At 36.6% G+C, this 13,851-nt stretch overlaps 1 protein-coding gene across 2 annotated transcripts in view; it reads right to left on the reverse strand.

Moving 5' to 3' along the window:
• Epp (Ecdysteroid phosphate phosphatase) overlaps positions 1 to 13,851 on the reverse strand; it is a 158,943-nt gene that overhangs the window by 38,974 nt on the left and 106,118 nt on the right. For both annotated transcript variants that reach the window (XM_067137574.2, XM_067137575.2), the window contains exons 8-9: positions 9,935 to 10,061; positions 5,833 to 6,048 (exon numbers count right to left, since the gene is read on the reverse strand). In XM_067137574.2, coding sequence (XP_066993675.2) covers positions 5,833 to 6,048; positions 9,935 to 10,061 — 343 coding nt within the window. The remainder of the gene's footprint in view (positions 1 to 5,832; positions 6,049 to 9,934; positions 10,062 to 13,851) is intronic.

Consider the following 13,851-nt stretch of genomic DNA (forward strand, 5'->3'; position numbering starts at 1 on the left):
TGCTCCGATAAGGTACCCCTAATTGCTCAATATTTGTCTCTGTGACATGTGTGAATATTATTAGAGAATTTAAGAATCATAATTCACTGTTGAAAATTTCCCTTTGACCTGTATAATTATCTATAGTCTCCCACACGAAATTTCTAAGTACTGTTTCCTCCTCATCGTCACTCTCATCATTTACCACTGCCACAATATCTATTTCATTATCAGTGCTGCTAATACTGTCACTACTACTTCCGACTAAACGTTCATCTGAATTATACAATATTCCAAGCATGTTACTATCAGTCAAACCACGGCTGAGCGCGGCGCGCCAGACTGATAAAGCTGCAGCGAGACCGAAAGCAGCAGGACGAAACTGAATGAGGGGAATAACACTTACTGTATGCGAAACAAACCAACTCGATACATATTTCAGATGAAAGGTCGAGACATAGCCTTTCAAGTGAGATATATACCATGAACAACTGGCTCTCGTATCGTATGACAGAAAGCAGCACTTCCTGATGCCTACACAGAGCGCTCGTGGAGAGTTACGAAAATATTACGAGCTGAGAAATAAAGACAAATATAATAAATAAACCGCACTCCCAATGTTCAAATAGAGCAGAGAATATCACGCGAAAAGACAAACTTCTCAGATCATCATTTCTTTATTTTTTTCTGTGGGAAAGAATGAAGCAAACAGGCTTTTAAAAAAAGCAGAGATTAGTGCTCAGACTTACTTGACAAACAATTAACCTTGCAAAAACAACTACATTATAACGATTTTCAATTCTTATTTACAACACTGATAAACCTGAAAATGTCTTCTTGGAAACAAAACAATTTGCATATCAATAACTACAAAACTCTTCGCGCTATAGTCGTAAATGTGAAACCATGTATGGGTCTATACCACGTATAGAGGTTGGCGGCTACGGAAGGAAAGGGGGTCTATACCACGTATAGAGGGCGGTGCTGAGGGGTTAACTAGACATAGTTACTTGTATTTCAAAACAATAATGAACTATTGTTGACTTACATCAGTCAACATTGTCTGGTTAAAGAAGTCAATCAACAAAATAAATATATACAATGTCATTAAATCTTATTTATAACTAGTTAAAGTTCTTTGTATGGATTTATGAGCAAAAATCTGCTCCCCCCTTTCTCCCTGACAGGCCTTGGTCTACAAAGCGACCAATGCTCATCCTGAAGGCCTACAGATTACAAGGTGACACACGGTCTGTGCACTGAATCCTCTCTGTCATTATTCTTGGTTTCTTTAGACCAGGGTCGCCATCTCACTGTCAGATAGCTCCTCAACTGTAATCATGTGGGCTGAGTGAGCCTAAAACCAACCCTCAGGATCAGATAAAAATCCCTGACCTGGCCAGGAATCGAACCTGGGACCTTCGGATGAGATGCAGGCATGCAATTCCTAGACCGTGGGGCCATACATGAGCAAGGATCAAAGTGGTTAAATTATAAACGACTTGAAAGAGGAAGAAAGACAGTCCAAACCTACAACAAATGAAGTTATCAGCAAAGAAAAGGGAAGAGCCAATAAAGGTGAACTCAATTCCCCATTAATAATGATGATGAATAATAAAGAAAGAAAGAAGTTACAAGGCATTTGCAAAGAAAGCTTGCATCCGGGAGATAGTGGGTATGAATCCTACTGTCGACAGCCCTGAAGATGGTTTTCCGTGGTTTCCCATTTTCACACCAGGCAAATGCTGGGGCTGTACTTTAATTAAGGCCACAGCCGATTCCTTCCAACTCCTAGGCTTTCCTATCCCATCATCGCCATAAGACCTATCTGTGTCGGTGCGACATAAAGCCACTAGCAAAAAAAATCTTCTCCTTTTGTTTTTAATCAGCTCTTCTTCATTTCTTTTCTTTTACAACCTCTTTCTTGAGGATGAACAAAACTATTATTATCCATTTAAGATTAAGATGTTATATTCATCTTTGTACCTACTAGAATTGGGATTCCATATTCACAACCTCATGCAACAACGATGCAACAAAACAACACACTATTGTTCTCAGCCTCAGCTACTCTGTTTACAAAATAATAACCAGTGTAGACAACCTGAAAAACAAAAGCATCCCAGCCAAATTTGTTATTGTGGCAAATCAGTCCCGATTAATACAGTATAAGGTTAATAAATACACAACATGGAAGAGGCATGTTTTGAAATTGAAATTGAAATAACAACTTCCTTTGCCATATTTATACACTGCAGCATATGACAGTTTTTGGAATGGAGTGGAGAAGGCATGTATTGCAATAAATTAGTTGAGGATTAGACTACTTTTGGAATAATATTTTGTCAGTGTTTTTCCCTGAGATAAGTTTTTTCTTCTTTTTTATACAAACCAAGAGTTGATATCTGTAGAGCTTCTGCCATTTTATAATTTGGTGTAAATATCTTTTTTTTGGGGGGGGACAGGTTTTGGAACTATACGACTCATATACAATTTAACTGTAAGTGATAGGAGAATATGAATGTACATATGTATGTCCTACCCTTGTAGTGTTGCTCTGCACGGTTGGGTATGAAGTGAGATGAATCTTCGTAGCGAGTTTTTATGACTGGATGCCCTTCCTAACATCAATCTTATCAGAGGAATTAATGAGATGAAATAAACGATACGATATATGATAGTAGGAAGGAAGAGGGTGAAACTTGATGCCAGCACATAGCCTGCTCCTGTCGAAAAGCACCAACAGGTCTGCTGAAGGCTTAGCATCGCCATCTGATGGATGAATCACCATCAACAGCAACGTATGCCCTCATTCCATACGGACACTGTGGAGAAATGTGGAATTGAATCCAGGCTTCTGGCATGCAATCTAGGGATTATAAATTGTATACCACCACCTCTCCTATCCTGCCAGCCAACATTCTGATGGTGAAAATTCTTTTGACCAATGGGGCGTGAACTGGGTAAACATGGTGTCAAATCATATAGACTTGATGCCTTAACCATGGCCACCAGACGGGCTGATAGGAGAATATGAATGATATGTTGTTTGATTCCCTAAAACAGTGTCGCTCATTCATGAACATGACAAGTTAATTTTTTATATTTTCTTTTTATAATTTTTTATATTTTCTTGTTATTATTCTGATTCATCATAAATATAAATTTATTCTTTTTTATGTTATGTTTTATATCAATATAAGGTAAATGTACAATTCTTTTTTTATATATATAAAAATGCAATTTGTCTGGGGCGTCGACCTATGAAGATCTTTTGCCCCTACTGGCACCATATATGAGGAATATGTATGTATTTGGAATGGTGGTAGTGTAATGTGTTGAATGGGAGGAAAGGAACATTAAGGGCCATTTTCTCCAAATCAAGTTAAACCTGGTATAAATTAAACCCGTTTAACTTTAGTACCTAGTTTAAAGTTGAGTCCATTTTCTCCACCAATTTCTGACACTCGTTTAGTTTAAACGGGCGAGCTGTCGTTGGCGCTAACGTTGGCTGCACTGAAGGAATAGTCGAAGGCATGGTCGATTGGAATTGGCCAATCAGAGCCAAGTAATTCATGACCGACATTTTTGTAATAATATCAGCTGTTTGTGGCGAATTAATGCTATCGTACGTAGTGAATAAAGAACAAATTCGGCGGGATATTAGCTTTACTGATAAATAAATTGTTTACATTTGTGCGAAGTGTTGTGTCATATAATTCCACCTCTAGCTGTCTACAATTTATTGGAACGCACTTTTATTTCTTATTTTTCTCTGTCATGCTTTACCATAAACAAGTACCGTGGGCCTAATACGTGTCTTTTGATGTCTGTATTGTCTTACGGAACACACGGGAACGTTGAAATATTAAAATCCTGGTCTTTCAGCAATAGACCTACGGTATTCCTTTCCTCAGAAAATCAACATTTATGTGAATTTCAAGTAAACAAATTCCAAGCATGCTCGGGATCTATCTCCTATCAAAATCCATCGCCCTCGGCCGGGATCAGTCTCACAAACCTTGGATCCAGCAGACAGACCACTGAGGATGTATTATTTTGAGATGTATTACTTGATTCCATATTCGTTTATAACATAACCAAGTTCGCGATATGTTGTACTGTATGCATAATACTCTTCTCCCTATAGCATTAATATTTCTATTGCTGGTATGCTGGCAATAGATACGATGAAACATTCTTAACTATAATCTATTCTATTACAAGTTTACTAGCAAGCATGAAATACTTTATTGTTTTTCTGATCCTATAAATATACAATCTAGCGATTAGAAATTGTATACCACCGCCTCTCCTACCGTGCCAGTCAACATTCTGATGGTAAAAATATTTTAGACAAATTAGATTCGAACCGTCTTGTCACAGATCCGGACGATGCTGACTTCACGCTTTAGCGACCACAGCCACCAGGTACCGCATGAAGAGTATACATATTACACGACTTATGTAGGAATATTTTTTTGCTTCACATTACAGTATTCATACCACCAACAGTATTTTACAGTATATAATATTATAAGGAGACTGCAATTATGGTCTGTGGTCCCCGTTGTTAATGAAAAAAATGCCTGCTGCATCATATCTTAAAGCAACCAGAATCATTGCTTCTAGCGAAATAGCATTATTTCGTGCAGTTGACGTTTTAAATGAATCCTTCTTCGATACTAGACAATCCTTGCTGTTCGCTTATGAATTATAAATCCATCAAAGAACTCCGTTACATCCGATTTTCCAAGATTGTAAACTTTTGTTGGAACGCGGTTTCTTAACCTCTCTTGCACATCAAAATTATTTCCTATTTAACCAAAGCCTTCAATAAATTCTCCCATTTTTCTAATGCTAATACTAGGTTATAATTTTAGTACGTTTTTCATTAAAGTGCTGCAGTACTGGTAGTCAAAACTAACCCTTCTATTAGGAAAATCACAGATACGTTAATAAAATGTCAAGAAGGTTGAATATAAACAGCAGTTTAAACCAACAATATAGAAGGTTTAACTCTGAGCCAGGTTTAAACTTGATACAAAGTTTAAACCAATATGGGGAAAATGAATGTCAGTTTAAACTCAGACTTAAACCAGATTAAAATAAACCTAGCTTAAACTCATTTGGGAAAAACGGCCCTAAGGATGATACAAACAGCCAGTCCCCAGGCCACGGATATTAATCATTACAATTAAAAAACCCTGACCCAGCCGGGAATTGAACCCGGGGCCGCCAGGTGACAGGCGGACACGTTGTCCCCTACACCGCGGTGCCCGACACAATTTTATTATACTTTATGCATTTTTATTTCACTATTACCTGTATACAAATGCAATTTTAATTTAACATTAATATTTTCAATTATTCATATTATTAATATTATCAGAATCAACACTTAACTCACATGTTTTTTTTGTTTTTTTCAAAATGGTACATTACAAATGTTTAAATGCCACAAAATGCTAAATTTCAGATTTCAAAATTCACAAAATCACCACCCCTATATTTCCGATCAAACTCTGAATTAACAGTACCTTTCTTTAGCCTTGTGCCAGTCATAACATGTTTTTTTTTTTGCAAGCTGCTTTACATCGCATCGACACAGATAGGTCTTATGGTGACGACATAACATGTTATTAACGGTACTAAATACTACCTGGAAAGGGAGATCATTTACTCAAAAACAAAACAAAAAAGAAACAATAACACATTACACATAACACAACTTGTTCACGGCCTCTTACGTTCGTATCTACTCTGTGTAAGAGCACTGAAAGAGAAAGAGTGCTGACATCTTGAACTGTCCTGAGTATACAGATAGCACTTTGTATTTTGCCTGTTGCTTACCTGTGAGAACACCAGCACACGTCTGAACACACCTCAGTGATGGTGAACAGAAAGTGTGATGGATGGTTATGCCTGCTTCCTTCATAGCTTCTCCTGTCAGTGTGGCTTGCAGCATCCCAACATTTGTGAGTGGGCAATCTTTGAAAAAGCCCAATGGCCAGCTCTTACGCTCAGGAACTGTCTTTGGCATATTAAGATCCTTCCGCACATATTTCCCTGTAATAATAAATACACTTTATCATCATCATCATCATCATCATCATCATCATCATCATCAACAACAACAACAACAACAACAATAACAAAATTCTGGCTCTGTTCATATTTTGAAATTAATTAATTTAGCATAGCCTATAGAGTCTGATATCTCAAGTTGAGAAATTAAAAGATACATAAAAGACATACGCATCAGAGATACTCTACATAAAAGACACTAAATATTAAAACAAATTTAAATTTATACAAAAGTAAGACTACAAATGATTTGAAGGGAAAAAATTGATTTATCCAAAGCATCACAATTTAAATTTCAAAGTCCAAATTTATTATTCAGTTTAGTGCTTCTGACGATGTTATCAGGATGTAATTCCAGCTTCTGTAGTAGGCATGAGGCCACACTCACTCATAAAAGGAATGGTTTAGCAAGGGGTACTACAGTCACACTCGGCAGATTGAAGAGGCGGCAAACTATCGATAGTAATCGATAGTTTTCAAAAAGTGGAACGAATCATATCATTATGCCTGAAAATAGAACATTTATTGAACACAATCCACAAAAATCAGTAGAAAGCACAACTATTTCATGCTATGTAATTTCTGAAATTCAAATCGGAATCGCTCATAAATCTCTTCAGTGGCACGTCCGAGACATTCTCGGGCTGCACGCACTTGCCCATAACAGGACCGCCCAAGAAATTCTCGTTCAGCTGCAGTGTCCATTTTGCGATCGCCCTATAATTTCTCGGGTGCGAGGGCTATGCCGAACGTTTTTAGCAGAGTGTGAGAAAAAAAAATGATTTGCGAAACAACAATTACAACTTTTCAAAATACTCTCCATTAGCACGTATACATTTTTCCATTCTCTGAAACCACTTAGAAAACATTTCAGTCCAAGCTTCTTTTGGGATGTCACTTAGTGCACTCTCGTACACTGCAATGGCCTCTTCATCTGACGAAAACCGCTGCCCACGTATTTTTTCCTTGGTCTTAGGGAACAGAAAGAAGTCACATGGGGCCAGGTCAGGTGAATAGGGGGGATGAGGTAACATTCGCACTTTTTCTCTTTCAAAAAAGTCCATTGTTCTGGCAGCCCTGTGTGCAGATGTATTGTCATGATGCAGCAGAAGGTGCCCACTCTTGGACTTTAGGTACTGTGACCTCCAAGTGGCGAGGACTTTGGGAAGACAGTCATTCACATACTATTCAGCATTGACTGTACGATGTGTGCCCAAGGTCACAGAGGTGAGATACCCCATTTTCGTAAAAAAAAAAAAAAAAAAAAAAGTTGCCACCATCTTCTTTCCGGAGCTCCGACTCCGTCGAATTTTTGTGGGTGGTTCCTCCCCAGGAAAGCACCACACAGAAGACTGTCTCTTTGTTTCAGGGTCATAATGGTAGACCCATGTTTCATCACCTGTGACAATATTGTAGGTATCTTCGGACTGCCCTCCATTGAATTTTTCTAGCATGAAATGACACCAGTCCACTCTCTCCTCCATTTGGCTTTCTGTCAGAGAATGTGGCACCCAACGGGCACATCTCTTGGTATGGCCTAAATAATCATGAACGATGGTCTGCGCTGTTCTTGACCCAATATTTAAGGTCCCTTCAATGTCACAAAATGTAAGATGTGGATCTGCTTTGATCATTTCCCTCACAGCATCAATGTTTTCTTGAATCACAGCTGTTGCTGGGCGACCAGGACGAGGTTCATCTTCAATTGACTGCCGACCCCTTGAAAACTTGCGAAACCAATTTCCAACTGTGGCTCTAGAAGGGGCAGCCTCACCAAAAACGTGCAGCAAAGAAGAATGGCATTCTTTGGCACTTAATTTATTTTTATAATCATAAAAAATCATTGCTCGAAAATCGCGGCGCGACAGATCCATCTTGCACCGTGTCTGACTCAGCACTGCCTGTGCTTTCTTCCCTCGCTGTGGAGGAACTACCCCTAGGAGGGGTTGCGTGCGCATGTTCCAAGGTCGAAAAACATCGCTCTTTCAAATGAAAATAATCCCATTGTCCTCAGAATTACGGTTTACGCGCTGCTAAAAACTTTCGGTATAACCTTCGTATTGTAATATCTTTGGAAAAATGTTTTACAGCATTCTCAACAGATGGCAGGAGAGTCTTCTTTTAGCACTATCGATAGTTTTTCGCCTCTAGCAGATTGTATTTTCCACTAATGTACCTTACTGTAGAGAGCGTTTTATTCTTATTCTATTGAGGGTAATCATTTTTGGGTCTGCTCATGGCCACAAGTGTTTTTTATTAAAAAAAATATGTTTACATCATTACAAATTTTCAAAAAATTATTCAAAAAACCAAAATACAGTATTCCAAGTACAATATAGTGACTGACAGACTCTGCTGAAAGCTTAAATTGCAAGAATTTTATTAGAAGCCCATGAATACACTATGAACAGAAAGCACAATAGCAATATACATACTGTAAATTATTTCTTTTAGTATATGCCCTCTAAGCTTTTCAAACTGATAACAGTCCAAAAAATTGAACTTTAACAGCCTAGGCTGTTGTCACAACACTTTAAACTGTTCGTATAATTCAGAAAACATGTACCACATAAGGAAACACAGGATTCATCCAGTGAAGTTTTGATTTTCATACGTGAAACAAAAAATAGCCACTGACAATGTTGAGTATGAGCAGAGGGAGCAAATTTATATATATATTTTTTTTTTCTTTACTTTTCCATTCAGTAATATATACTGTACATGATAGAATTATCTTCTGTCTCTTTTTATAGCTGAGCATTGCTCGTTACAGTCCAAAGCCATGCCAGTGATTGGCTGCACTGATGGACAAGATCAACCCTCATTTCTACAGTAGTGTACAAATAAATCTGAGCAAGATACCAAAAAGGTACCCTGTAACAAACATACAAACTAAAGAAGATAAGTTCTGCAAGTAAAGAAAAATCATGCTTTAGTACTTGGTGTGACCTTCTTTGATTTTTAGAATAGCAATGACATATTTAAGCATGGATTCCACTGATTTTGGGAAAATATTATTTATTTCTTCATCATAAAAACACACCTAGATAAGGGAACATATTATCATGTTCACTTTCCTTTAATTTATCCCATTTTGTCATTTTCTTAAAAATGGCCCATGTTTGTATTAAAAAGACATCTTTGTGAACTATGTAGTTTAGAGTTTACCTAATAATAATAATAATAATAATAATAATAATAATAATAATAATAATAATAATAATAATAATAATAATAATAATAATATATTATGTATATTATATTATATGTATATTAATATATTATTATTATTATTATTATTATTATTATTATTATTATTATTATTATTATTATTATTATTATTATTATTATTATTATTATTATTATTATTATTTCTGATAGAAATAATCTAAAATAAATATACTATGGCATATTTGGATGATTTGATCATTAGTTTAGTTACATATCGTAACATCTGGCGACCATGACAGGATGATCTTGCAAATATGGATCAATCAAAGAAGGTACAAAGTGTTTGTTGTCGTGCATATAACCAGTTATACAAGAAGATAGCTGATCACAAAAATCCTGATTCCGCTGAAATTGAAACAAAATTCAACTTTCATGGAGTAAATCGGGAAGAATTACGTATACTTGATGAGTGGAAATTCAACCTACTTCTTGAAGAAGATGCTGACGAAGATGCACTTCAGAAAGAGCTTAATGCTTCCGATGACATTACAGGTTAATTCAATACACCGACTGTACTGATATGTTTCCATCTAATTTCACCTTTCACACTCACCATATGCCTATTACTACCTTATTTTATACTGTAATTGTAATTTTGGTAGTGTTGAGAAAAAAACTTGTTTAAAGTTGTAAATACCTGAATCATCAAAACAATAGGGAATCCAAGTTCCAAAAGTGAAGTCGATTCTCTCTCCATGGCGAATAATGTATATGTGACGTGGACCAGGAACAGGCTCCAAGGTTTTTGACAAAGGAGTTTGTGTCTGAAATGCAATATTAATATTGAAATCAATATTTTTTAAAGTCATCATCATCATCATCATCATAATCATCATCATCATGTCTGACTGACTGACTGACTGACTGACTGACTGACTGACTGACTGACTGACTGACTGACTGACTGACTGACTGACTGACTGACTGAATCCTAACTGGCATTTCTAATGTCAGATAATATCCTATCAAATAGTGTAATACCCTGATTATATTTTCATTTTTTAATGTTTCCTTCAAGTATTTGCTAAGTTGATGAAGTTCCTCTTCTTCCTCCTCACCTTTTTCCCTATTTCCTGGGGTCGGCACTTTGTATAGATTCAGTCAAGTTTTTTGGCCAGATGCCTTTTCTGATGCCAACCATATGGTAGGGAAGATTTCACTGTGGGGCATTTCTGTGGTGGTTTGTTGTGTGATGTGTTGTATGTAAATGAAGATATCTATTAAGAAGAACACAAACACCCATTTCCTGAGTTAGAGGAATTAACCAAGCTATATTAAAATCCTTGACCCAGCTAGGAACTGAATCCAGGGTCCTCTGAACCAAAGGTAAACTAAGAAGTCAGACTGCTATGTTACTGAAGTTACAATTATGAAATAAAATATGATTCATGACCCTTTAACATTTGACTTGACAAAATAATGAATTTGAAGCATTTGATTATATTGCAAAAAGATTTTTAAAAATACCAATGATCAGTGTTAACTCATACAGTGGGCTAATTCACAATCGGTAATTTATTTTGTTTGATTTTTTATGTTTGTCTCTTATACAGAATACTGATGAAAGTTTTACTCTATTTTAACAAATATTTATTAATATAAAAACCTAAAGACATGACAAATTGTCACTTAAATTATTAGAATAGTATAAAATAACAGATTAGAATTCTTCAAGCACAACATAATGTACAACAACACTATTTAACAAGACTGTTCTACCCAGTCATAAAAAAAAAAAGAAGATAGAACATAAAAGGGACGTTAAACATATTAAGAAAAATGTTACAGTTTAAAGTCACTAATTACTGACTCTCTGGACAAGAATGTACTGTAGTATAACTTGCTACTCTCACAACAATATACGGTATTCTATATCAGAGGACAGAAACTTTCCTCATTTGCAGTACGATGATTCCAAATTTTCCTTATTTCTGTAATACCAATTAGCATGTCATGAAGTGTTATGAGTAGGGCTCGGAAGTTGAAGACCTATAAAATGCCTAAAACAGACCTAAAAATATCCAAAATGACCTAACACATAGCCAAAATGACTTAAAAATGCAATCCAAATTCATTCATAATGAAGGAATATAATGTTTAAAAAGGCAAAATTCCGGTGGCATGCATCATCATCATCATCTGGAGCAGTTTCCAACCACATACTGGGTTTGCTTGGAACACAAACCTCTCCATTGTCTTCTGTCCATTCACCACTTCTCTTCTCTTCTCTTCTCTTCTCTTCTCTTCTCTTCTCTTCTCTTCTCTTCTCTCACTGTCGTCCAGTTCCCTCCCTTGCCTCGATACTCCTCTTTACACCTTTCAGCCATCTCTCCCTCGGTCTTCCTCTAGGTCTTCTTCCCTTTAACTCCATCTTTCTTGGTATCCTCTCTTTTCCCATTCTCTTAGCATGTCCATACCACTGCAGCCTTGATTTTTCTATCTTTTCCTGCAGGGTTACCTCATTTACTATTTCCCAAACTCTCTCATTTCTTAGTCTGTCCATTGTAGTTAAACCTAGAAACTTCATTTCCACTTCACTCCATTTCATTTCACTTTCAAAACTTCATTTCCACTGCTTATATTCTACCTTTATCCCTCTCCATCACCCACGTTTCTGATCCATATGTCAAAACTACACACAAAATAGGTCGTGTAGATAATTCCTTTACATCTCTGTTGTACATCCCTGTTCCATATCAGTCCTCCCACACTCATAAAGAATCCATTTGCACACCTTCCTCTTTCATTGATTTCCATTCTGTTCCCTTCAATTACACTTCCAGGTATTTAAAGCTTTCAGCTCTTTTCAACTGCTCCCCTCCTAATGAATGAATATTTATTGCAGCAAATAAACAAAACCAAAACCCCATGGCTCTACAGCCCTTGAAGGGCCTTGGCCTACCAAGCTACTGCTGCTAGGCCTGAAGGCCTGCAGATTACGAGATGCTGTATGATCAGAATGACAAATCCTCTCGGCCGTAATTCTTGGCTTTCTAGACAGGGGGCTGCTATCTCACCGTCAGATAGTTCCTCAATTCTAATCACGTAGGCTGAGTGGACCACGAACCAGCCCTCGGGTCCAGGTAAAAAATCCCTGACCTGGCCAGGAATCGAACCTGGGACCAAATAACCATAAATATTAATTATCTCAGTACAGATTCCAAGTTATTCAGTTCATAGTTCATAGTTAGTGATATTTGCCTTTCCCTGCATTCACTAGCATGATATCAACTACATTGATCATTGCAAAACTCACAGACACAGTCCTCACTTGGATGGTGAAATCTCTTGCTGGCCTACATCTTATAGTGAAAACCGTGTACTGCAAAGCATGTGATAGTGTGTCACAGTTGGTAGTTGACTTCTTTCCATTCTTCTTTTATCATCGTATCCGTAATGTCAAGCTATTATACACTCGGTTCTTGTTCTGTGTCGTTACCAGCACTTCACTCTTTTATGCTGAGAACTTCATTCCATAAGATGACACAACTTCCTGCCATACGTTTAGCTGTTTCTGCACTTCACTTTCACTGTTTCCCCATATTAACAGATCATCTGCAAACAACACTGCATTAATTTTTCTCTCCTCAATGGTCTGTGCTACCTTCTGTATTGTATTATCCATTACCACAATAAATAGCAGAGGTGAGAGGGCACTTCCTTGATTTACACCATTTGTTAACTTAAACCATTCAGTTCTTTTGGTTCCAACTTTAACACAGCATAACTGATATACTGACTAAGATTCATTGGGTAACTGGTAAAAAAACAAAAGATCCTCTGATGGATAAATTAAATAAATCAGAACTAATGATTTGGTAATGATGCTCTAAGAGAGAATGGCACCAAGATATTAAAGTAGGCCTAGACATTTTAATGCATCTACGGAAGGAAACTTGAACTAGCACAAGGGGCATGTGACACTTTCAGAAGGATAACCTTGTAAGGATTGTCTTAGGGCAAACAGAATAAAAACATAGCCACATTTTTACAACCCTTCAAGAAGTACAGGAATAGCACTACAAAATTAAGAAAGTTCTACTACCACTTCACTGCATTTCAATGTCAGTTCACAAAACTGTTAGTGTTTAACACATGCAAAATAAGGTTAGGTTAAACTTAGGTGATATACACAAAACACACTGAGTACCTAAAACTTATTTTAAAAATATTACAGGGATGTAAAAGACTGTTATAAACTGGGATGTTATATGCAAAATTTTGGGAAGTTTAACACAAAATTACTAATTAATTAACATATTTATCAGAGCCCAAACTCAATGAAGCAATATGGCAGCACAACAGTCGACAGTATTATTTATATATTATTTATTTATTTACTTACACTGTTTACGCCTACATTGAAACTCCAAAATCAAACCCTATACAACAAAGTCTTCAAAGAATAAGTTCAGTTTTTAACACTTGACAACTTTTTCCTTTCCCAAAACTTCTTCATTCTGGATGATCTTGCGGCCCGTTCTTCTGCAGATATAACATACTGCTTATGCTGCGATACTTTTAGTGATGGTCTTGTGTACTTGTTATTTAGAA

This window comes from Anabrus simplex, chromosome 1, assembly GCF_040414725.1.
Source record: "Anabrus simplex isolate iqAnaSimp1 chromosome 1, ASM4041472v1, whole genome shotgun sequence".
In the NCBI taxonomy this organism is placed as follows: Eukaryota; Metazoa; Arthropoda; class Insecta; order Orthoptera; family Tettigoniidae; genus Anabrus; species Anabrus simplex.